This window comes from Phalacrocorax carbo, chromosome Z, assembly GCF_963921805.1.
Source record: "Phalacrocorax carbo chromosome Z, bPhaCar2.1, whole genome shotgun sequence".
NCBI lineage: Eukaryota > Metazoa > Chordata > Aves > Suliformes > Phalacrocoracidae > Phalacrocorax > Phalacrocorax carbo.
Window position 1 is genome coordinate 21,226,507 of NC_087548.1, and position 24,222 is coordinate 21,250,728.

The 24,222-nt window shown below is 39.8% G+C and overlaps 1 protein-coding gene across 6 annotated transcripts in view; it reads right to left on the minus strand.

Moving 5' to 3' along the window:
* Positions 1 to 1,735: 1,735 nt before the first annotated feature.
* Positions 1,736 to 24,222, minus strand: part of SLC38A9 (solute carrier family 38 member 9) — a 50,256-nt gene continuing 27,769 nt past the window's right edge. For all 6 annotated transcript variants that reach the window (XM_064439420.1, XM_064439415.1, XM_064439416.1 and 3 more), the window contains 5 exons: positions 22,010 to 22,116; positions 13,334 to 13,447; positions 11,970 to 12,118; positions 4,239 to 4,328; positions 1,736 to 2,529 (listed from right to left, as the gene is read on the minus strand). In XM_064439420.1, coding sequence (XP_064295490.1) covers positions 2,364 to 2,529; positions 4,239 to 4,328; positions 11,970 to 12,118; positions 13,334 to 13,447; positions 22,010 to 22,116 — 626 coding nt within the window. In that variant the 3' untranslated portion in view covers positions 1,736 to 2,363. The remainder of the gene's footprint in view (positions 2,530 to 4,238; positions 4,329 to 11,969; positions 12,119 to 13,333; positions 13,448 to 22,009; positions 22,117 to 24,222) is intronic.

A 24,222-nucleotide genomic window follows, 5' to 3' on the forward strand; every position in this document is an offset into this window, starting at 1 on the left:
CAAATAAAAGCTGTTAAAAGCCTGTATAAACAAACAGCATAGCAAGAACCAATCTCTGTAACCCAGAGCTAAGACAGGCTTTCAGAAAGGTACAGAATAATTTCCTTCTACATGTTAACTCAGATCATTGTACATTGAACAAGTGGGAAAGATACAAACAGATGATGTAATTAAGACACTTCACCATGAACTCTGTCTTACTTGGGAATTTCTGTTGAACTACTAGATCCCAGCAAAATTTAATTCTGCTAAAATCAATGGGCATTTTACTGTCTGCTTCAATGACAAGGATTTAACTCATGGAATCAGATCCGGATGCAATATGGAGGGACATAATCAAATTGAAGTGCCTGCACTCATCAGGGTCCATACCTAAATTAAGCACTGAATCTGTAATAAATAAACACAAGAACTTAATATGAATGAGCCAATGATGCTTGAAACCCTGCATCTTTTGTCCTCCCCTTTTGATGTTCAAGTATTTCTCTACTGTACCAAGTAACCGTGGATGGTTTTGCAACATATTACTATTGTGGAACTGTAAATTTGTAGAATTTGTTGGAAAGAAGAGTAGTTTGTAGGAAAGTAAAACAAACAAAAAAAACACAGGAAAAAGTCACCCAAAGGGTATAACTGGTGAAATACATTGCTGAGAACTAAAGGGAATGCAGCCATCAGGTTACACGCAGTCATAACTACCTAGACATTCAAGGATGTATTTCATGGCAGAGGTCACACCCAGTGCCTAAAAAGCAGATGGGCTGGCCAGTGCTAGGGGTGTCAGTGCTGCAAGATATGCCCACTGTCAGGCAGTGGAAAGGGTGGGCAGATATGCCCTAGAGAATAAGGAAACCAAGCAGTGGAAGATAAGAGTATACACAAGGAAAATGACCAGGATGGGGCAAATACTTCTCTCCAATACAGAACAGACGATGGATGTAGTCTCCAATTCTGATTTAAAGGCACACAAAGTTTAACAAGAAAAAAGAGAGAACCTGAAATAATTATTCTGTTCTGCAGATAACTCCTACTTCACATATATTGCATCACACCAACTTCTCTCCTCTTTTACTTACTTTGGAATTTGGCATTGCTCAGAGTCCTCTTTCAATTATTCTACATTTGTTGATTATTTTAACACACTGAAATTCTGTACAAAGAGGAGTTTTTACTCTCCCTCCAACCACGAAAGATGACATTCCACTAGTGCCTCGCAATTTAATTACTGCACATTTTAGGATAAGATTCAGACTCACAGATGGCAGGGGAAGGAAGGTGTCTGTGTGGGTACGCAGGTACACCCTCTTAGTAAACAAGAAGTTAAAAAAAAAAACCCACAACAAAACCTTTCCCAGATTCTTCCAGCTTCTGTTATGAATTATGGAAAACAAATTATTTGATTTAGTTAGTCCACAATTCTGAAAAGTGCTAGCTTTGTCTCTCTGCTCACATCCAAAATATCTAGAGTAACACAGCGGTACAGCATAGGGAGAGACCATCAGGGTAAGACTGTACAAGGGAGGGAGCAAAGCTGTGATGAACACTGTGTCCAACATGCATCCATAAAACCACATGCAACTCCTAACAAGACAACTTCCCAACACATAATAGCCCAGTTAACAGAGTTGAAGTGAGGTCAAGACTAGAATCCTGATTTTAATTGTCTTGTTCTAATTTTTTTTATCCTCCTGACTTCTTTCGTTGTAAGTTCACAAATAACTTGTGTACAGATTGGTTCTGAATAAAACACTGAGACATGAGTTTATTGTTTCTCTTAGTTGGAAATTCCTAGAGGAAAAATATTGCCAAAACAATTTAATAACATATTCAAAATTAAGAGTGCATTTTGCCCTAAATGACTATAAATTAACCTAAAAAAAAAAAGGAGAGACAATAATTTCTTCATTTTCCAGACAAAACAGGAGAATAACTGCAACAAAAGAACATTTCAAACTGTCACTGATCAATACTGTGAAAGCATGTTTGTTAATAAAGGTAAGGACAGTTCCTTTGGAGGAAAGAGGCGTTCTATCGCCTCAGGCTGAAAGCTGTGTGTTTTGAGAAGTGTGCTGTAAAAAATTAAAATATTTGAGCTTCATTAATCTTTGATGTATGTTCAACAAAAACAGGAGAACTGCCTCACTCAAATCTGAACCAATTCACTTCTCACAAAACTTTTCTAGAGGAGCAAGTCAGGTTTCCTGTCAAGCACCCGAAAAATGTGTTTTGAATTTGTTTAAAAGGTGCAGCATTTCTCAAGAAGATCATACTGGGGACTGTTCATTCTCATGCGTGAGTGTTGCTCAAGGCTGTTGCCAAATGTCAGTACCACTTGTGACAGCCACAGGGAGAAGGGGGAGTTTTCACAATAGGAATTGTGCAATCAGATTAGCCAGTCCAAGGAGGATTATAAAGATGTGAATGATCAATGCTGGCCACGTCAGCTGCCCAGCACGACGCAGGGAAATCACGTAGATGAGTGACGGATACACGAATACAAAGGCCAGGCCGCATGTTGCTCCAGAGTATCTGAGGAAAGGAGTGGGGGAGAGAAGAGGAAAAGAAAAAAAAGAATGCTTTGTGTTAACTCTCATTTCTTGTTGTCATTTTCACCCCCTCAAACCAACGAACAGTCTGGCTGAACAATGACTATCTGCAGTCACTAAACATCAACTTCTGCTCCTTGGTGTCCTTCATCTGCATTTAATTATCCCCCCCCGTGTTGCTCAGCCCCCTGCTCCCCTGTACCTGCACTCTGACATGACTCTGTGTTTGAGTCACATCCCCAGGTGCTTCTTAGGACTGACTCCCTAATCTTTGATGATGTTTCTACTTTCTTTGGGGAAATCTGTCAACATGCAAGAGGAAAAGACTGGACAGTGCATCCTTTTTCAGGTATCCTTTACGGTAAGAACTGTAAATTGCATGGCACTCCAGCCATCTGAAGACACATGTTAAATCGTATAAGAATAGAAATACTCCTGAATCTGCAACTTTCAATTTATTTAATGAGCTCCTAGCAAACTATTCTCCAGACCTGAAAAGATCAACGTGCCCTCCTGGTAACATGATCAACCACAGCAAGTGAAACATGAAACTGTTCTTTTTGTAACCACTCCCTTGCTTACCAAAATCATCTCGTTATTTTCCCCTATGGTGAGTTTTCACCTATTAAGCTATACTGCAGCCAAATGTGCATTATTAACTAACAACATATTTTATTTCAAATATTTGAACACTCCTCATAGACAGAGGAAACTTCATAACACAGAGTAACCATCTGCCACAGAAAACCAGGAAATACCTAAGTTAGACTGTATACAGCCAATTTATCACCTGGAAATTCACTGTTCAAAATGTTTGATTACTATGCACAGTAGCAGAGGTCAGTATCAGTTTGCAGACAAGGAAATGTATTGCATGGTATTTACTTCGAATGAATAACTAGACAATCTCTATGACTGGAATATGAAAATTTTCACTAAAAGGAGAGGTAGGAAAAAAAAGGAAATTGAAAAAGATTCAAAGACCAACCACTGAGCAAAAGTAAGTTATTTTGCTACTCTGTTCAGACCCAAGCCTGTCATTCTGGTTTTATAATTGCAGATTTCTATATTTTTAAACACCTCCCTCTCCTGGTTGCTGTAGGAAAGATGCAAACTAGGAATGAATGACAGTGATTACAAATATGGTGGTGTCAAATGCAGAAAACAAAACTCATTAGACGATTTAATCTAATCATTCTCAATTATAGAAATCCTAGGCATTTGTTAACATGGTAAATTTAAGATATCATCTAGAAGTACAACTTCTATGTCACTTTTCCCTTTGAAGTTACTTGCTTTCTTGCATTTTTATTATGGACTTCAAAAGCAGCTTCAAATGGTCTTAACACAAAACAAAAACGTGCGAGAAGCCACACAATAACCAAGCAACTTTTCTGCTGACATCATATTCTTTCATGTGTACAGTTAGAAGGCCCTCAGAGACAGCTGCAACGGGACTTCAGGAATCATCATAATCGCCGCAGATACAGAGGCACGATTACAGATAGTTGCTTGCCAGAATTTTAAAAGAGCTGATTGTTTATACTTCTAAATCATTATTTACAACTTGAAAAGATGTAAGCCTTACAAAACAAAGACAGAATTACCTGCGCTCATACTGTTCCTCTTCAACATCAAGAGACAATCATAGAGCAACATCACAGGAAAGTTCTCTGTGCAAGCAACACTCACCTTATGATACCTCCTATATTCGGATAAAATCTTGCCATTGCTACTCCAGCTCCCACAATTGCTATGTTCAGGACAAGCACATGGAAAATGCTACAGGTAAGTGAGGAAAGAGTGTTAAAATCTATGCAGTACTTGTTACAAAATATGACCATTATCCTTCATTTTTACTAATATTTAACCAGTACGTGGATGGTATTTCCATTTGCACTACTCACTCTATTAAAGCTAATTAATTTCACAGCAAACATAACTTCTACCGAATATTCAGAGTGCCGAACTCTGAACATCTAGTGTTTTGACTCAAAATATTCTTCAGGAGTAAGTATGTGTAATTTGGCAGTTCTTCTGAAAAACACTATACGTAGTACTCTGCACTCCAGCGTTTCAGATTGATATTCAAATACCGAAGAAACAATACTGTATAACTTAATTCCCACAAGAAAGAATTAGCTTGTTCAGAGAATGATCTGAATTGCTCAAAATGAACTAATGGAGACCAGAAGAAAGGAAAAGATGCATTGAGTGGAAAACATTACACAGAATACTAGGAGGGAAGTTACACGTTAAAACTTACACTCTAATGCATTTTGATAGAGGAGAAACATTTAGAATGTTGGACGTCATTTAATATTTGACCTGTGTAGTATTTATGCTGGAATTCTTTGTTGAGTTTGTTTTTACAAATAATTTCCTGTTGCTTTCCTTTTTGCATTAAGGATGAAAAAATTGGAAGATTTCCTGTTCTGCAAAAGCAGCTTTTAATGCATCAGACAAAATCAGTGTAGTTATGCACAGAACTGAGACTCAGGAGAGTATTGCTTTTCTTTAGAGAATATGAAATGTTGGCATATTTTAACATAAGGTGAAGTCAGGAAATACAAAACACTGCAATATTTTGGTCACACAGACGTTTCTATGAAGGAAAAAAAGAATTCACACAGAGGAAACATACATACACTTACAGGTTTTATTTGTTATTCTAGAGGATTTGGTTTCTTAAAATAACCAAACTCTGTAAGCCAATGCTTTTTCTTATCTGTAGGAAGTATCTGTATTATGGAGGATGTCAATAACTAACAAGCTTTTTAAAAGTGACCGCTTCCACAGCTGAAAGGCTGGCTGCCAATTTCCAAGCTAGGAGGAAAGATTAGATATATAAAGTAGCCTCGTTAAAGTTTAGGGGAGTGGAGGTAATTTAAACTCAGAGGAATAGTTTAATATATGGATAATTTCTAATGTTCACTCTTAAAGATTGTTTTCAAAAAGACAGACAGAATATCTTTAATTTTGTGCATGACATTTTAATAGTGGTACAAGAGGTGCATCTCAGAGACTGAAGATAGTGGGAATAGAACAGCTGAAACTTTAACAAAAACATAATTGGATATAAAGCAGGTAAAACCCCAAGAATAAAAAATAAAATCCCAAGAATCATACTTAGGGGAAGAAGGACCAAACGTTTACTGTTTCTCTAATATTGCTAAGGAAAGCCAATTAACTAAACTGTTCATAAAAAGTGTTTGCCATTAAAAGTGACTTCCTCTCTCCTCACAAATATGGCAGATTGCAAATCTTACGTTTTACAGCACATCTGAAGCCAAAAGTTTATGAACACAGAAAATGACGGCATTTCTTCCATTCTTTTTCTGGTGAAGTTAATTTTTTAGGAAGAGGGATTAAAAAGCATGCAGGCTTGTAAATTTGGGTCAGTTCAGAATATTTTAGCAGAAAACCTGAAAAAAGTCTGAAGTAGTTCATTCTAACAGAATAATTGACTTTGTAGATCAAAGTTGTTGCTTTTTAAAACATTAATTCTGCTTTTTATAACCTCAAAAGCAAAGTGGTGTATGTGTGTGTTTGGTGTGAAATTAAACATTTTTCTACTTCTTGGTCTGGGAAAAAAATTGGGCTGGGGGGGAATGTGTTTTGGCTCAACTGAAAACAATTATCTTAAAATGCTGGAGCCTCCAAAACAATTCAGTACTTGCAGATTAGCAGTTTGCAGTTTTAATTGTTATAATTAAGTAGGATCCTCAAGAACAGAACTAAAATCAGAAAGTCTCAAAAGGATTTAAATCCATCTGTTTCAAGGCAAAAGGTTACACTGTATTTCTCCCCTGGAACATCCTTGCTCCTTTTTTTACTTTTTGAAACAGCCTCAGTTGTAACCATGTTATAATATAACAGGTGTCTAACCTGCAATCCTTTTCTTTTACATAGGCAGATCTTCATAATTCATCTCAACTCCAAGACAGAAAAATGCCTCATTCTTAAGAGAGAAAGGCATTACTGTTTAGAAAAAACCTGCCCTTGTGAATAAAGAAGAATCTGATATCTAGGACTATTAGTAACTGTATTATTTAAGGTTGTATTTTTCGTTAGACTGTAAGTTTCATGCAGGTGTTCTCCAGAAGGGACAAGTATTTCTCACAGCGCATGACATTTCAGCAAGCTCTAAATTGCTCCGTTTTAGCCTGACACTGGCTTATGGTACAATTGATGGTCACCACACATTGCAAAAGGGCAGTCAGAAAAACAGTATTCTTTGGAGGCTTAACCATACCATCTCTGCTTATTACCACTGTAGGAAAAGAAGTATTTATTATGATGTTAGAGATCAGAAATTATTTGGCCCCTTTTTAGCTAACCGCCCTGCTGGCACACAGATGTTTTCTGAGCAGTGTAACTTTCTTCCTCATGGTCAACCGGCAGCAGAATTGGATGGCCCATGCCAAGGCTGACTGTCCCCCTGGGCAGCCTGATTACCGTCACTGCTCTGAGGCACAGGTTGGATTGCCTCAGCTAGGCTGTAATTCACAGAAGAGGCCAGCAACCCAAGTGTGGCACATGTCCTGCCATCTTTGCTAGGCTGTAATTCACAGAAGAGGCCAGCCACCCAAGTGTGGCACATGTCCTGCCATCTTTTATTTAATGCCCTCAGTCTCAATATCCTTAGTTGGGCAGATGGAGACTCTAGCTCTTGTCTATAAAGGGAATCACTGCTCACCTACCAAAATCGTCTCACAAAAATGATAGTAGAGGGGAGGAAAAAAAAAAATCAGGCTTTCCCCTAAGTCTTGTTTTTTCTCCCCTTTGCAAGGTTAATCTTTCGCGTTGACAGAGTCCAGAAACAACATGATATGCCAGAAGATTATTAGCGGGTTTGCTCTATCAAGTTCTCTCCTGCAGAAGTGGTAGTTATAGCTAAGCCACTGAATGACAGTGCCCACATATATCTAATTAACTTCAGGACCCTCAAAGTAAGAATCATATTGCAAACCATGAAACCAAATCCTAGGGCAGGGGACAGTTACAGAAACAAACTGATATTAAATCCCCTTGGGTCAGATGCAAGGAAATTAGAAGTGCTGGACTCAGCATGGAGTCGCTGGGTGAACATGCACAGTAAGGGAAACAGGAAAGCAAGATAAAAAGCAAAACAGGATCATTTAAGTAAGAATTTTTGAAAGGTTACTGTATCTAAAAATGCATTTTCTTCCTGGAAATCTCACTCAAGTGACATTGGTCAAAAGACAGCAGTTAAGAAGCAAGACAGAGGTAGGAGAAGAGCAAATAACTAAACACACATGCAAACAGCAGAAGCGTATTTCATTACTTCAGGAGACACACGTCTGTGGGAGAACTGGCAGGTCTGCTGGGCTACCATGGAGTAAAGGGAGGACAATCTATAAGGAAAGCCAAGTGATTTCTGTCCATCAGCTTATTTAACCTCTCAGAACAGGAAAAATGTGAAAAAAAGTTTTAAAAACTGATCACATGACTGCACAAAGCATTTTATGTGAGGCATATAATTAATCAAGGGAATTCTCTGTCACAAATATCATTGTATCCAAGAGCCAATAGCAATAATAAAAAAATTAGCTTTCTGTACATCTAAGAAGATCCAGAGTCACGTAAGAAACAGCAGATAAACCACACGCCTCTGGCCCCAAGTCACTGTTAAATGACACCATTGCAAACATATCACACTTTAGAAAATAATTTCCCAATACATGACATTTTGGCCTTCCTTTACACTACCAGGGAAAGAAGAAGAGAATGAGCAGTTCCTTGGGTTTCATCCCAGTATGTCACTTTCTATGCTGTAGTCTGTACATGAGCCTACAGTTTGCAAAATGAAAGAAGGAATCAGGATGCCTCCTCTTGTCTCTAAACCTTTTGCAGGAAGCACAGAAAGGCTGAAGGCTTTATGATGATGCCTGTCAGAAGACTACTGTGCCCAGCATATCTACAAATGTATCTGTTTTTAAGATGGCAGAGACATGGGTGACTGATACTGGTACATAAGAGGAAGGAGAATCCCCCTTCTTAGCAGCAGCAGGGCTTTTGCTCTCCTCCTTACTGTAGGAGGACATAGGATGCCACTCATTTCCTCTACGCTTCAGACAAGCAAGCTGCCACTGTGCAGCTGATCCCTCATGTGAAACCTGGGAGAAGAAAGTTATGTATCATCTCCTTAAGCTTGTAAGTTTGGAGAGGGGGAGATTCTTCATCACAGGCTAGTAGGATACACTAGGATAAGACCAGCAAAGCATTGTTATTAGAAAAAAAGCACTGCGAAGTATCTAAAAGGCGTGGGACAGAAGACTTGGGGATCGGTCTTCAGACAACAAGAGCTCCCCTGAAATTGAGTAAATGGTTCCTCATTATAAACCTGTTATAATCCATGGCCTACCAGCAAAAGCCAGGATATGAGATGGGATGCTGCTTTTGGTAAATTGCCTTGGATTAGACCAGTTGTCAAGACTAAGAGCTACCATACAGTGAACTAATACCTTGGTGCTTCATCATATCCAGTGACAGTTAAATAGTAACAAAAAAGGAGTTAAAGCAAAGAATCAAATTGACCTGAGCAATACAGTCACTGCTAGGAAATAAAAATTATCTGGCACCCCTGTAAGCATGTGTGTGATCAAGCTATTCAAACAACAGTCAGGTTTAAGATGCATCCACCCAGAATTCAAAGTACTCCAGATCCAAACTTAATGCCTATCCTTTAACTCCATCCATAGCAGCAGCAGGTATCCACATCTGCAAACCATTGCTCATATGAACAAGCCTGGCTTTTAATATCAGGGAGCTTCTAGTTCATGTGAAACCTGCAGCACATCCATGTGGAGCAACCCAGGGCTTAAAAAGGAAGATTGGTCCTAGTACCCACTGTAAATTTTCCAAAGGAAGAGGTGCTGGTTTGGTTTTTTTGTAAAAAAAAAAAAAAAAGGAATAATTAGACAATTACAGCAGGAAGGTAAATTGATAACATTCTCTGAGCTACAAAGGAAACTTAATACAGGATGGATACACCTATGCAAATAGATGTGGTTTAGAACATTGAATCACAGGGTTAAATGAGGCTAGGTTGCCAACAGAGATCCTCAAACGCACAATCAATATGAATTCAGCAAGCTACCCAACGTGCTGTATATGGGTGGATACACAATCAGTGCACACCTCTAACCCTCACCTCCACAACCTGAAAATAAAAATACGAAAATGTAGAAAGATCATGTAAATGTAGAGAATCAGTCACAAAAATGCAATATTTTAACTGAGGGTTTTTTAAAAAAAATTTTTCTAGAAGAACAGCACAAAACCCCACTTTCTGTTCTCTTCTTATTCTCTGGCTTCATCCTTTTGATTCATTATTTACATAGAAATTTTCTCCAGTCAAGTGACCAGGAATATTCCCCTCCATATGTAAGTGTATATATGCACAAATCTAAGAGCTAAAGCTTGAGTCTCTGCACGTCAAGTCTCCTTACTGCCCCAAAACTGTCAGCCTTGTACATTGAAGATGTCAGTAAAAGAAGCCAAGTATATACAACTACTAGTAATGTGCTTATTTTCCTACACAAAAGCCATGGAACTTAATATTTCCAGGTAGGTTCTTCACAGTGGATCAACAAGGCTCCTCAGTGAGACATCAGTTTATGTCAGTAAGAGCTCCTTCTTTATATTTACAAAATGTTTCCCCACAAAAGCAGCTCTGGGAAAAACTCAGAGTACTGAAATTTTTCCTCGAATGGTGATATTGGCACAGCGCTGCAAATGGATCTTCGTCAGCTTTCACTACTGGTGTGAACCAGTCATCAGAAGACATATTTCACAACCAGGTAGTAAATCTTCACTATTCTGCCAGAGACAGGTCCTGTGCTTGCTACCAGTCTTCATTAGTCCCCACTGCATAGATGAACTAAGGGCTGACCTTGCTGGTTGTAAATGCACAGAAGGCAGGGCTTGGAGATTAGCTGAGAGATTTTTGTGCTATATTTGAGACACCTGGGATATTTGAGAGGGAGACACAGCCAACCAGCCAGAGTGTACTACCATATTACTATAGGTTGGAGGGATTTAAGAGGCTTCCTAGAAACCATTTTTGACTTTTCTGAAACTTTAAATACCTCTGTGTAAGTCTTAAAAAAAAAAAAGTGAGTGAAGCTACCCACAGGACATCCTGGAGACAAGAACCAAGCAAGTATTTGCATCATCACATTCGTCATACCATGAAGGCTTAAAACAGCAAGCTGGAATTAACCTGAGAAGAGATTGGTATGAAGCTGTAGGTTCTAGGAGAGGGCATGAGGCAAATGAGAATCATTCTGGTCAGGGAATAACTGGAGGGAGGAGATAGGAAGAGGCATATCCACATAATATAAAGGACACAGCCATTTCCCAGTGGCTGTGAAATCCATGTTTAGCACTTAAATCAATGGCCTTGTTTCCAACAGTAACTTGCAGCAGTTCCTAAAAATCTCCTCAACACTGAACTGCGTACAATTTAGCATCAAATAAAGTAGGCATTTATTTCACTGCCTAATTTTAGGCATCCAATTTCTAGACTTCTCATACCTATTTTAGGACCCAGAAGAAACCTGAAACTTGGAACAACGTCTTCCCGGACCTGTACACTACTGCTGATGCCACAGAGGAAACACACATTTCTTCCTGGGATATTTTTTCCTTTCCTCCATCAACAGTAATTCACAATATAAAAATAAGACACTTGGAGAAAAATGCCAACTTCTCAGCTGCAACTAATTCAGACAATACTCCAAATATAAATGTCTCAGGTTTTATTTTAGAAAAACAAAACTAAAATTGAAATACGGATCAGTTAGTCTGTGGAGTTCAGACACTGTACAAATGCAGGGGTGTGGCTCATCTCTGAAATTAGCATGTGAAAAGCTATTTTTATAAGCATAGCAGCAACCTAGAAAACACAGCTAGCAACTCACTCAGCTATTAGCTCTGTTTAAAAACAGATAGATGATTACTAATTATGCATGATCAAAACACATATTGTATCCTGAAAGGGTAATATCCTGACTGTATGTCCTTCACAGCTTAAAGACTACTTGACAAAATATTTCTGGACTGAACAAAATGTTTTTCTTGTACAACTTTTCCTTGCCATATAAATGCATAACACAAAGGAAATGCGTTAACAAAATTCCTGTTCATTGACAAAATTAAGAGCTAACACAAGAGAATCCTCCCCATTCTGTTCTGCCAAGCTGTAGCAGTCCTGATCTACATGCAAATTTATTTTGGATGCCTATTCACCCCCTGACTCTATGAACATTGTGAAATTAACTTTTCAAATGTACCTAATGTAGCAAAGAAAATCCCCAAAAGCTCAGCCAAACGTCTGACAATAGAAGCTAGTTAGGCAAAATGCTAACTCAAGCTCTTGTCAAGGAGATTTCTTACCTTGGGTAACCATTTCCAAAAAACTGTCTTAACAGCTGAACTCGTGCCAGATAGCCCAACAGTGGGTATACAGTAATCATCTGGAACAGCAGGAATATTCTTGCAACAAATGACATGATGTCATCACTGGGAAAGTTATCTAGAAAATTCTGAACATACGAATAATGTTACAGTGATTAATGCTGGCTTGATTACATGCATGTGCTGATTTTTAATAGCTGTGTGCAAGAAAGGGATAAAAGCCAAGCAACTACATTTGCTAAACAAACTCCGTAACATGAGTTACGGAGTCTGTCTTTTACAATTGCCTTGCCACCAAATACCAACTGATTTTTGAATATTACAGGGCTGATGTCATCTTTCCTGTTAGCATTAAAGATGGAATTATTTTCTAATCTTCTGAACATCCTCAAATAATCAAAGCTGTGGAAGGACCACCTGATTTTTTAGGCAGATACTACAAGTAGGAACATCTGAAAAAGTAGTATAAGACTTAAGTATCATAAAAATATACAAATGGCTTCATACTTAGGATAACTACAGAAAATAAATGGGAAGAAAAACACTTGCCATCTATTATTTACTGTGGCTGTCACTCCATGAGGTTATTTCAAATGGTTCAAAAAATCATTTCATGTTTAAACAGCGGTACCAGTTCTAACTGACCTACAGTCACAGGAAGCCTTTAAATGCTGCTTTATTGCCAAATATTATGCAAGAGATGTGGAACACCTGGCATAAAATGGATCACCAATTGACAACTCCTATCTTTGAAGTAATTTAGGGTGTGGGCATCAGCCTTGCCTATAAGCAGATAAGAGTTTAATAGCCTTCAAAGGGTGTTTCATGTGGTGCTATTATCTGAAGAACTCTGCTGGCAAGGCTCACCATAGTGTCAGACTCCAAACCGACCAATAGCAAGGACTCCTATCTAAATGAGCTTGCATTCACATTATATTTCTTTTTCAGGAGTACCTGAAACCAGTCCCAATGAGTAGGACTGGTCGCTGCACACACACCTGAACATAAACATAATACTTTTCAGGATTAAAAAGCTGAAGAAAGTAAAGCCTTAACTGTTTATTTGTTCATTTTTTTTCTTTCTTCATCACTATCACAGAGTATTTATTAAATGTTTGTTTTTTATAGAACTACTGGCAACCAAACATGAATATAAATGAGATAACACAAGCATTACTCATCTGCTTGTGGTAGTGCCCACGAGGCGTTAGCCAACTGAGCAGAGTGAAGGACAGATGTGTCTTCCAGGGTGAGTCATGAAGCAAGAAGCAGTAGCAGTTCTTTTTTTAATACCTATTTATTAAAAATCAAGGATAAATATAAACTGCAGTAAAATATCTCACCTGTTCAATGCATTCTTTGGATAGTGGTGGAGAAGGAAAAGATGCAAAAATTATCACTCCGACATACAGATATGTTAATCCCACCAGGAAGTATGCAATAGAGAGGTCTCTCACCTGAGGAAAAAATAAAATCTTATTCTGGCCAGCACTGACACACCAAAACAGGCAAAATAAAAACCTCATGAGAAGATTTCTACTGCATTTATTACTGTTACTTCTATATTTATTACTGTTTTGTATTTATCAATATTACTTTTACAGCTTCACTTGTACTTCCTATTACTTCAATGGGAACTTCAAATCCACTCCTGGATCAGATCAGAAATCTGCAAAAAGATACCCCAAAGTGGAGCTAGACAAGTACTTCGTATATATCTCCATACAGAAAAGGCACTAAGAAACAGGTAGCATATTATTGGTGGATGCACAAACACGTACTAGTTATTAAAACAACTACGAAACCCCCTCTATTTTCTTACATTCACCTATTCCTACTAAGAGCCTTCGGACACAGAGACAGCTGTCGAAGACAGAAAGCCCAGCTATGCCATATGTTAAATTTTCAGGACTAAAACCTTGCAATTAAAGACATCAGCCTACCCAACTGCAGATATACTCTAAAGGACATTTTTTAAGAAGTTACTTTGAAACCTACGAGGATGATCCACACACAATGGCTCCAAACCAGAAACTAGTATGTCAGGCGTCTGTATGAATGGTGTGATAATGGAAGACACAGCTAATAAGCCATTAAATAAAAAATACAAATAAGACACAAACAAAACAGAAAGGCATAGGTAGGCACAGAGGTATATAGGCCCTTTAGCTTTAGCACTGTATTTTATCATGACTCTCTCATTTAAAATTGCCTATCTGCTTTATTACTGAATTTCTATAAACACCCCAGCTAAATGCACTAAATAAAAGTCAAAGATTTTTAGGAGACAGTGCTGAAGCCAGGGACATAAACCCATATTTAACTATATTACATATACCTAAATATGGATTTAAACCTTATCTTCATTGTTCACTACTGACAATTTTGACCAAATTTATAAAGTATCTAACATACAAAAAGTATACAAAACTACAGAAGAACAATTTAAAGTTTCTAGCAACATTCAGTATTGGAAAATAACAAGCAAATCTACTCAATTACTTTATGAAATTGCAGAATCCACATGTAGATCTGAGTGATGTCATAGCAATGTACTTAGTGAGTTATTCTTCTACGCCAATTCTGGCTTTTTTGGAAATAAAGTGGGAGACCATTTTTTTCTAGTAACTAGATAACTATACTCTGTATAAGCTTATGCTACACTACAAAACACTCATTACTTTAATTTGTTCAGCTGCTGCTAATAATCAGCTTCTTTAAGGATTACTAGTAATGCTTCAATACATGACCCTAATTATCCTATGACTGAGAAGCAAGTCTTAGTAGCTCAGGCACAGCATCAAATTATAAGGACTATATGACTTCCAGACCAGGATCATAATTACGGCCTCCAGTCAGCTCAGTGAGCACGGACAAAGCTCGATCACATCTGTGCATGGACATGTTTCCCCAAGTGTTCCTTCATGCTATCTCCTTGAGAAAAGTAGCATATCCTGTACTTTTCTGGGGTCTTCTGAGGGGAAGGTGGTCTCCTGTGCAAAGTATAAAATGCCAGATTGGGGATTTCAAGAAAAGTTCAGAAGGAAGCTGATTTTATTGAGGTAACGGCAATCTCCTGCTCATTTTGCCAGTGCTTTTGGGGTTGAAGACTGATGCCTTTTTCCCATCAGCCTGCAAGAGGCCAATGATATTTCTCATCAGACAACAATGTGCTGTTAACATGTACCCCAGGGTGGCCCTCATGCCTCAGCAGCTGCACACTTCTAGCTGCAACCTCTTCCTCCTGCTGACCTGTTACAAGCAGCTGGGAAGATGCTTCTATAGTCTTCACTCTGCTTGCACTGGTCACTGAGTAACAACTATCAACCTCCATCAGAGGTTGAGCACTAGCATTTTAAATTATTCCCAGAGTTTCTCCTCAGTTACATGAGAAGCTGTACAGGTTTTTATATAACAGCTACACCTTCAAAAGCACCAGTGCCCATCCTAAAAAGTGACTGTAGGAATACCAAATCTGAGCATCCAGATTTCTTATAGGTATTTATGAGTAACTTCCATTAATTGCAGGAGCCACAGACTAATCAGTGGTTTGGCAGAGAGACATGGACTCCCATTTCTTGAAGACAGAGCTTGGACAATGTTTCAAAATGCAGCCAACACCATTTTAAGGCACATAATCTCAACAAAACCTGTTTTCACTTGCTTTAAATTTGGTATTTTAGGTGTATTCTTCATGCATAAAGACAGCATAGTAACTTGCAGCTGTTATTTATACTCGGCCTATATTTAAGCTTTAGAACCAACTGTAAAACTATTTTTGCTGTGACAAGTACTTGCAGTTGTGAGGGCAAGCAATCTGAAACAGAATTCTTACTGCTTCCTTTGGACTACACTTGGTTAAGGGTAGATAGCTCTTACTATATTAACCAGTTCATGTTCCTACAGTTCTTAAGGGTGTATATGCTTTATTCTGTACTGAAACTAATTGCTGAGATCATTTTATAATGTATCTTTACAGCATGTAACACAATAGACCCCTGTCTTTAGGTGCTGTTACCATACAAAGAATATCCAGATTTTTATTTCCATAACCAACAAGAAACAAAGGCAACTCCAAACATGGATTTATGTTTTTCCAAACATCCATCAGCTCCCTTGCTAACCTCTGCTTCTGCACATAATACTGTCATCTTCGTGCAACAGTGCACGTTTGTGCTTTTGATTACTGTTCATTACGCTTCAGAAGACCCAGATTCACTTCCTAGAGTCCTTGACTATAAATACTGTTTAGACTGTTTTATCTGTAATTCCAGATAAAACCAAAGGACACATGGAGAGAGATAAAAGGATTAACTTCAAGTAACACAGCAATAATTGCATTTGCCTATTTTAAATTTCATATTAAGATGTTTATATTTAGAATGGACATCACTGTGGTGGAAGCTGCCTAAGCATGAAGAATATGGCAGTCCTTGCACTAGAGTTTATAATCTAAGACTCGAATGTAGAAAAAATTTTTGAAAGGAAGAAGTATTTGGGGGATCAGAGTGAAAGGGAAGTGTCAAAGATAACATGCAAGTCACAGTCCGTAAGGATCACAGATTGTCACCTGCCAAGCCCTTGTCAAGTACACCTGAACTAACTGGCAGATGTCGAGGTGGAACTTAGAAAACACGTGTTAGCTGTAGTACTGCTGACCACAAACTTTTCAGGTCAGATGCACAGAGCAAAGTGTTAAATGGGCCTCTTGAAGAACAGAAAATTGGGTGACTGAGGCTGGCAGCAGCAGCAATCTGCCTCCTAAATGATGAGTCTGATAAATCGGGTGGAGCTAACAAAGAAAACTCTTGAAATTACAAGATGTTATATTACAGTCATAAACTAGCATCCAGGCGCAGGCTGGACCTGGTTCCCCCATGGCTCAACCATGACCTCCTGGGTCTACTCAAATCCAAAAGGGAAGCATACGAGAGATGGAGAAGTGGAGGATTATGCGTCAAGAACTACAAGGGCATTGCCAGAGTGTGCAGAGATGCAGTTAGAAAAGCAAAACCCCAACTCAAATTGAAACTGGTTGTAGGTGTGAAAAGTAGCAAGAAAGGTTTCTTCAGACATGTCAACCATAAGAAGAAAAAGAAGGAAAACATAGGCCCACTGTTAAACAGAAAAGAAGAGTCAATCACCAATGATGCTGAAAAGGCAGAGGTCCTCAATACCTTCTTCACCTCTGTCTTTACCAACACTCTTGGGTCCCAGGCTTTGGGAACAAAATTGCAGACTGATCCAAACACTGACCCACCATCAGTGAAGGAAGAGTTACTACATGAATTACTACAGAGGCTTGACCCCCACAAATCAATGGGCCCTGACAACATCCACCTGAGGGTGTTGAGAGAGCTGGCTGACATCATTGCAAGGCCACTCTCCATAATCTTTGAGAAGTCATAGAGAATGGGGGATGTCCCAGAGGACTGGAGGAAGGCAAATGTTACCCCTATCTACAAGAAAGGCTCAAGGGAGGATTTGGGACACTATAGGCCCATCAGCCTTACTTCAATCCCTGGGAAAGTTATGGAACGAATCCTCCTGGGGCCATCACAAGTCAAATGTAGCATGTGATTGGGAAAAGACAACATGGCTTCACTAAAGGCAGATCATGCTTGACTAACCTGGTGGCCTTCTATGACAAAGTGACTTGCCTGGTTGACATGGGGCATGGACATTGTCTACCTGGTCTTCTCCAAGGCCTTTGACACAGTCCCCCACAGCCTCCTCCTGGAGAAATTAACGCGTTATGGCCTAGACAAGAGGTCTGTGCAGTGGGTGGGGAACTGGCTGACAGGCTGCACCTGAAGGGTGGTGGTAAATAGCTCCTTTTCCAAGTGGCAACCTGTCAGAAGTGGAGTCCCCCAGGGATCGGTATTGGGCCCAATGTTATTCAACATCTTCATAAGTGATCTGGATAATGACATCAAGTGTAGCCTGATGAAGTTTGCAGATGACACCAAGCTGAGTGGGGAAGTAGACACTCCAGAAGGGAGAGCCACTCTGCAGGGAGATCTGGATAGGCTGGAGGAGTGGGCCAGCAAGAACCTTATGAAGTTCAACAAGGAAAAGTGTAAGGTCTTGCACCTGGGAAAACATAATCCAGGAGTGCAGGACATACTGGGATCCACCTGGCTGAAGAGCAGCTCTGTGGAAAGGGACCTGGGGGTCCTGGTGGACAGGAAGCTCAACATGCGTGACCAGTGTGCTGCTGTGGCCAAGAAGGCCAACAGGAGGCTGGGTTGTGTCAAAAAGGGCATCACCAGCAGAGATAAAGAAGTCATCATCCCACTCTACTCAGCACTTGTCAGACCACACCTGGAGTACTGTGTACAGTTCTGGTTCCCGCTATACAAAAAGGATGTGGACAGGGGTCCACATCTGGAAGGGGTCCAGAGAAGGGCCACCAAGACGATCAGAGGACTGGGAAGCTGCCATACGAGGATAGGCTGGGAGAACTGGGTTTGTTCAGCCTTGAGAAAAGGAGGCTTAGAGGGGATCTCATCACCGTGTACCAGTACTTAAGGGGTAGCTACAAAGAAGATGGAGATTCCCTTTTTACAAGGAGTCACATGGACAGGACAAGGGGGAATGGACACAAGTTGCTCTTGGGGAGATTCCGACTGGACACCAGAGGAAAATTTTCCAGTGGGGACAGTCAACCATTGGAATAATCTCCCCAGGGAAGTGGTTGACTCGGCCACGTTGTACACCTTTAAGATTCGGCTGGACAGGGTGCTGGGCCATCTTGTCTAGACTGTGCTCTTCCTAGAAAGGTTGGACTAGATGATCCCTGAGGTCCCTTCCAACCTGGGATTCTGTCATTCTGTGGCACAGGAATGGATGCAGCACAGTGAAGGCTCTGTGGATCTACAGATATCTCCTATGTGACTCTAAAGAGAGCAGGTAACTTTTAGGCCTTGTTTTCCCTGTTGCATGCCATGGAGAAAATAGTTCATTTTCTTCCTCAGTACCACAGTGAAAGCTAGTTTGTAGAGCTGCTTCTTGGATGGAGAAGCCTGTATCAGTGCTTAGTAATTATTACCACATTAGAAGAAGTACCTTTTGACCATCTAATTTCAGATTGGTCACTCCTCAAACAAGTGATGCTGCTTCTGTAATATGTCAACAGGACTCCGATCCAGATCATAGAAACAGACTTCATCAGTTCAAGCATCAAGGGCAAGTAATAACATTTAACAGGATGACAAAAAAGTACTTCACCGAGATGCATAATGCTGTGCGTAACTTTGGCTGGAAAGAGAAACCAGTGGTAGGGCAGCATCTATGGAAGCTCACTCTGTTTACAGGGAATGAACAGGGTTTCAATACCTCAGAAAATAATAACTATCCACAGTTCTATGCACTCTGCAGTTACCACCTGGACAAAAAACATGTCTACAGTCCCAGGCTTTCCCCCAGGTACATCTGTAAACAATGGTTAGGAAACAGCACTAGCATATTTATGCCTGTAGATTATGCTCTGGGCTTGTGCAGCATCTGTACAGCTGCTCAGGGAACCAGATCAGACATGTGAATCAGAAAAAAAAACCCCAGCAAAACCCCCAAGAAATCACCTTTTTGTGTGGCTGGGTTTTCTATACAATCAGTTTCCAAACCAGCTGATTGTGCACTGCACAAAAACTTACACTGATAAATACCAGGGGGCAGCAGTGTGAGACGGGAACAGGGAGCTCAGCTGAACTGCCGACTAAGAACCCTGCTCACAGAGCTTCTCCAGGCTGTGCTGCCTACATTTGGCTTACTCCAGTGCACTGCTCTTCCCACACCCACAACACTGTACTGGAATAGCAGCCAGAGGAATCCTTCCTCTATGTGCGTTTTAGCTCCAGGCAGTGATGCATGCCTGTGACCAGAATGGAAGCTGCAATTGTTTTGCATTTCTGACTCCATAAAAGGAATGTTATTGTTTCTCTTACTTTTTCCACCTCCCCAAACAGTTGTTCTTATGACCACTAGTTCCAGCAAGTTTTGCTCAAAACTAAACCAGTACTTTTCCAGCTTGCCAAGTTCTGTGCCTTTTCACAGAACACTGATGGAAGTGACATGTTAACAGGTCGACCCAGCAAACAGTGGAATCTCCATTCGACTCCCATGATATACTGCTATAAGTGATCATGAGACACTGATATAAGAAAACATCTTGTTGATGTAAATACATAGGAAAAAATACTCTCAGTTCAGTGACTTATGGCAAAAATTGAGACCCCTATACATATGAAAACCTCCCACTTATTTCAGCAGCTGAGTCAATCACAAAACAGTTAGCTCTTCAACAGTTATCAGTGCTTTGTTAACATTTGCAAAGCACTTTGAGTCCTAGGTGAAAGGCTCCTGTACAGCTACAAACAGGGAAGAAAACCTCTAGCCAAATAAAACTTCTAGAAGAACTATGCACAGATTCGGTTTTCCATCACAAACCTTTCCTGCCATACTTAAAGGAGCTCTTATCTCTGCAAGTTGAACACTCTTCTGGAATGCGGGAGTCTTGTCTAGGGCTTGGGATCCATGCTAGGACTGACTTGGAAATTCAACTTAAGCTCCAGGGAGGGCATTTGGAAATGCTGATTCAAATACAGGCAGCCGTTTCTTCCTCCTTAACACAGGAAAAGCAAGCTGGAGAAGGTTCCAGTTGCTGCTCTTTGCAGCTGACTGCTTGGTCCGATGTAAATGGAGCCACAGGAAAGTCTTGAAGGTGACATGGAAGGATTAGGCCACCTCTGCATACAGAGATGACTGCTGGAGTGACCATGCCTTTAGAATTTGAAAGCCACAGCTAAACAGAGAGAGCAATCTTGTCCTTTTCCACACTGTAAGATTTTCTTAAGAAATCTGAGAAGAAACTTACTTAGTTTTCTTTCTCCAGAGCTCCACTAACCTCCTCTTTAGTTGTTAAACTATTCTCAGAAATACCCATAAACCCCAAGAAGCTTTCCTGGAGGAGAATTCATGAATCCTTTGCAGAGGTGGTCACTCACAAGCTGGCCATGGTTCAAAGGGACAAAAAAGTAACTATGCAGATTACTAATGCAAAAGGTAATCTCACTGCACTGGCACACAATCTGCACTTCACCTCTGAATATCAAGTCAGATATACTTTATCTGATGTGTTGTGTAGGCAACCAGCTCTAGGTGGCCTTGCTTGAGCAGGGGAGTTGGACAAGATGACATCCAGAGGTCCCTTCCAACCTCAACCATTCCAGGATTCTGTACCAGTTTTTCATACACGTAATATTTAAAAATCTTTGTATGTTATTGTAGTTACATTTACAGCCAAGATTTTAATGAAGCTGGACAAGAATCCTGGGAAGTATGGAGGAAAAAATTAAATAATCAAAATAATTACAGTAAATATGTACTCTAGGACTCTAACTCTGTATCATGTCAACTCCATTTTATCCAGTTCCATCTGGATAAGCAGTACATAGCTTTTTCAAGGGCAAAAGACCAGTCCAAAGGCTACATATCACAAAGGTTCCCAATCCAGGCTTCAACTTTGAGGATTTACTAAATAGGGTCAGGTTTCCCTATGAACCTTGACTTGTATTGCGACACAAAACTACTGAAGCAACTCTGAGAAAAGATATTATATACACACCAACACTATTGTTCAGTACTCTGCTAAAATCAATCCCATGCCCAATATTCTGCGACATTTTTCATTCTAAAATTGGTCAGTTTTTCTAAAGTCTTGCAACATCGTCAAGCCTTCTGCCTCTTGTGTGTCATTTGGCCATCTGATGCCAGCCTGACCACAAATAAGCCTGGGACGCTCTTCAAGGCTTTAATTTGAATAGATTTGTAATACATCTGTTACTTTTTGGTAGCCAGTGAAAAGTATGTATAACTGGTTTCTTATCAGATCACAGGAGCGAGTTAAATTTTCTGAAGCTATTACAGTCCCTGGATAGATTTCAAGAGAAGCAGACAGGAAAAAGTTAGTGCTGCCTGGCAATCTAGATACAAATCAGCACAGTTGTGAAATTACTTACATTGTTTTCTTGATTCCTGTTATTTTGAAGAAGTGTGATGACACAATTGTGGATGAAGAAGGCAAGTGTCAGAACCCCTGTGAGCTGAGGGAACAGAATTCTAAACTCTAAGGGAGGAAAAACAGCGTTAATAACTAACTTACTCAGAAACAAACAATGCCAAAATGCAGACGACATAATAGTACTGTGGAGTCTACTGGCAGAAACATGAACCTGCATGTTGAAATGGGACAATCTATGTTATCTTTGGCCATAGCCAACGCAGGTATTTAACCAGGAAGTACAAAATGCATGAAGACAGTGGTTACTATGTAACTCCAGCAAAGCTTCTCAAGAGACCACAACCATCAAAGATTACTAGGTTAATCTAGGATTTACTCACAGAAGCTTTTCTGCTTCTCAGCAGTTTAACTGGAAAGCATTTTTGAGGCAGGAATTGACCACAGTGAGGCTGTTTATCTATTGGTCCCCGAACAGGTAGATGCTGGGAAGGAATAATTTGCTCTGTGAGCCATCTTTTGTTCTTACTAAGTCACTTATGCTACTAGAGGAAAAATGACATCTGTAGATGTTTAAGAGGTTCCGCTTGCAAGCCAGGGTGTAAAGAAAGGCAGAGCAACTTCCTGTTCTATCATACACCTTGTAACACCTATGAAAGATTTATTTATTTATTTTTTTGTCTCCATGGGAATAGCATTGCTCTGCTTCTTTTAATACTTGAAGGATTATGCTTACATGATTTTGTTTCTGGAAGTGCTGCAGCTGGTCTACAAATTCACTGACATGTAATATCATTAAAGCATCATCTTTGTTGGTACTGTATAAGGATATATGTATTCTGCACAGTGTTAACAGCAATTGGAGATCCCTGAGCTAGCTCAGCTTGTGGAAAGCATCCAGCAACATAGCAAAACACTCAGAGGCTCACAAACCCTTACAGATCACGCCACAGAGAGCTCCATGCAAACGTATTTAAACCAGATTTCTCTGAAGCACTATAAAGTCAGCAAGGTAAACACACCCCAGGCAATTAATGAAGGGCTACCCCAGTTTGAGAATATGTCTTCCCTAGGGCTGGATTCACTGCATCTTCAATACCTAATTCTCATGATGCGCTACTGACAGAATTGAGAGCGCGAGTGACTTTTGGGCTCGTTTTCCATCCAGTATTTTAATCTAAGTAACAAAGATCAAACTGACAGATTCAGAATCTTTTTCAGCACTGCATTTCCCCCATCACTACAACAATCGGTAATAGCTGGACTTGTATGCATTAGCTATGTGCTTTGTCTATCTCCTAGGAGTACTAGTCACATTGCCAAAATAATCGAACTGCTGGGTGCCCTGCTTCTTAGTCATCACGGCGTTTTTTGTCGTGCTATAACTCATTTTACACTAGGACTGCTTAATAGATCTTGGGCTTGAACTTCAGATGCTTAAAACCTGATTTCTTAGGCTGGTTTCTAGTTTACATGGTTCTGCTAGTGAACCATAGTTTGGGCAAATTTTCACCTGCGCTCCCAGGAAGTGTCTGCAGATATAAGGCCATGTGAGCATTTGAAGACTGTCTGCTGGGGCAGTTCAGATTAAAACCTTGTTTCCATGCTCACAGTGGAGCAAGACCAAACATTGCAGTCTATCTGCTGACTGACCAGCACATGCTTGAGTATCATTTCTACTTACAGGTAGCATTAATAATAATGCCATACAAAATAAATTAGGTCATTAATGCAGATGTTAATCATCCAATGCTTTGAAATCCAAATTTTTACACTGGAGACAAAAGTAGTTTTTAAGTCCAAAAATTCTGCCTAAAAGTAAATGCAGCAATGGAGCAAAATGGATAGCACAGTTTCAGAATCACCTGCATCCATCTGTAAGTTTGTACTCATACTGCAGTAGTCAGGAAGATTCTTAGGGAATTATGATGACAATCCAGTTAAGCATCTGCTTTGGTCTTGCACACAGTCATACTCAGCAAAAATTGCCTGGCATTGAACACTCAGCCAGAAAGGACAATATTTTATTTTTCTTGGTGACATGACCAAGCTAAATAAACTGTTTTACATAGACTTTCACTTGTTTCTTATCATTCAGATCTTGAAATAGGGTTCTGAATGCCTGGCTGACACGAGGAAGGAAAGACCTTCAGCAGTTACAGAAAAATGAACAAACAGATTTGATGATAGCCAGTGGCTGGGGGACGGAGAAGG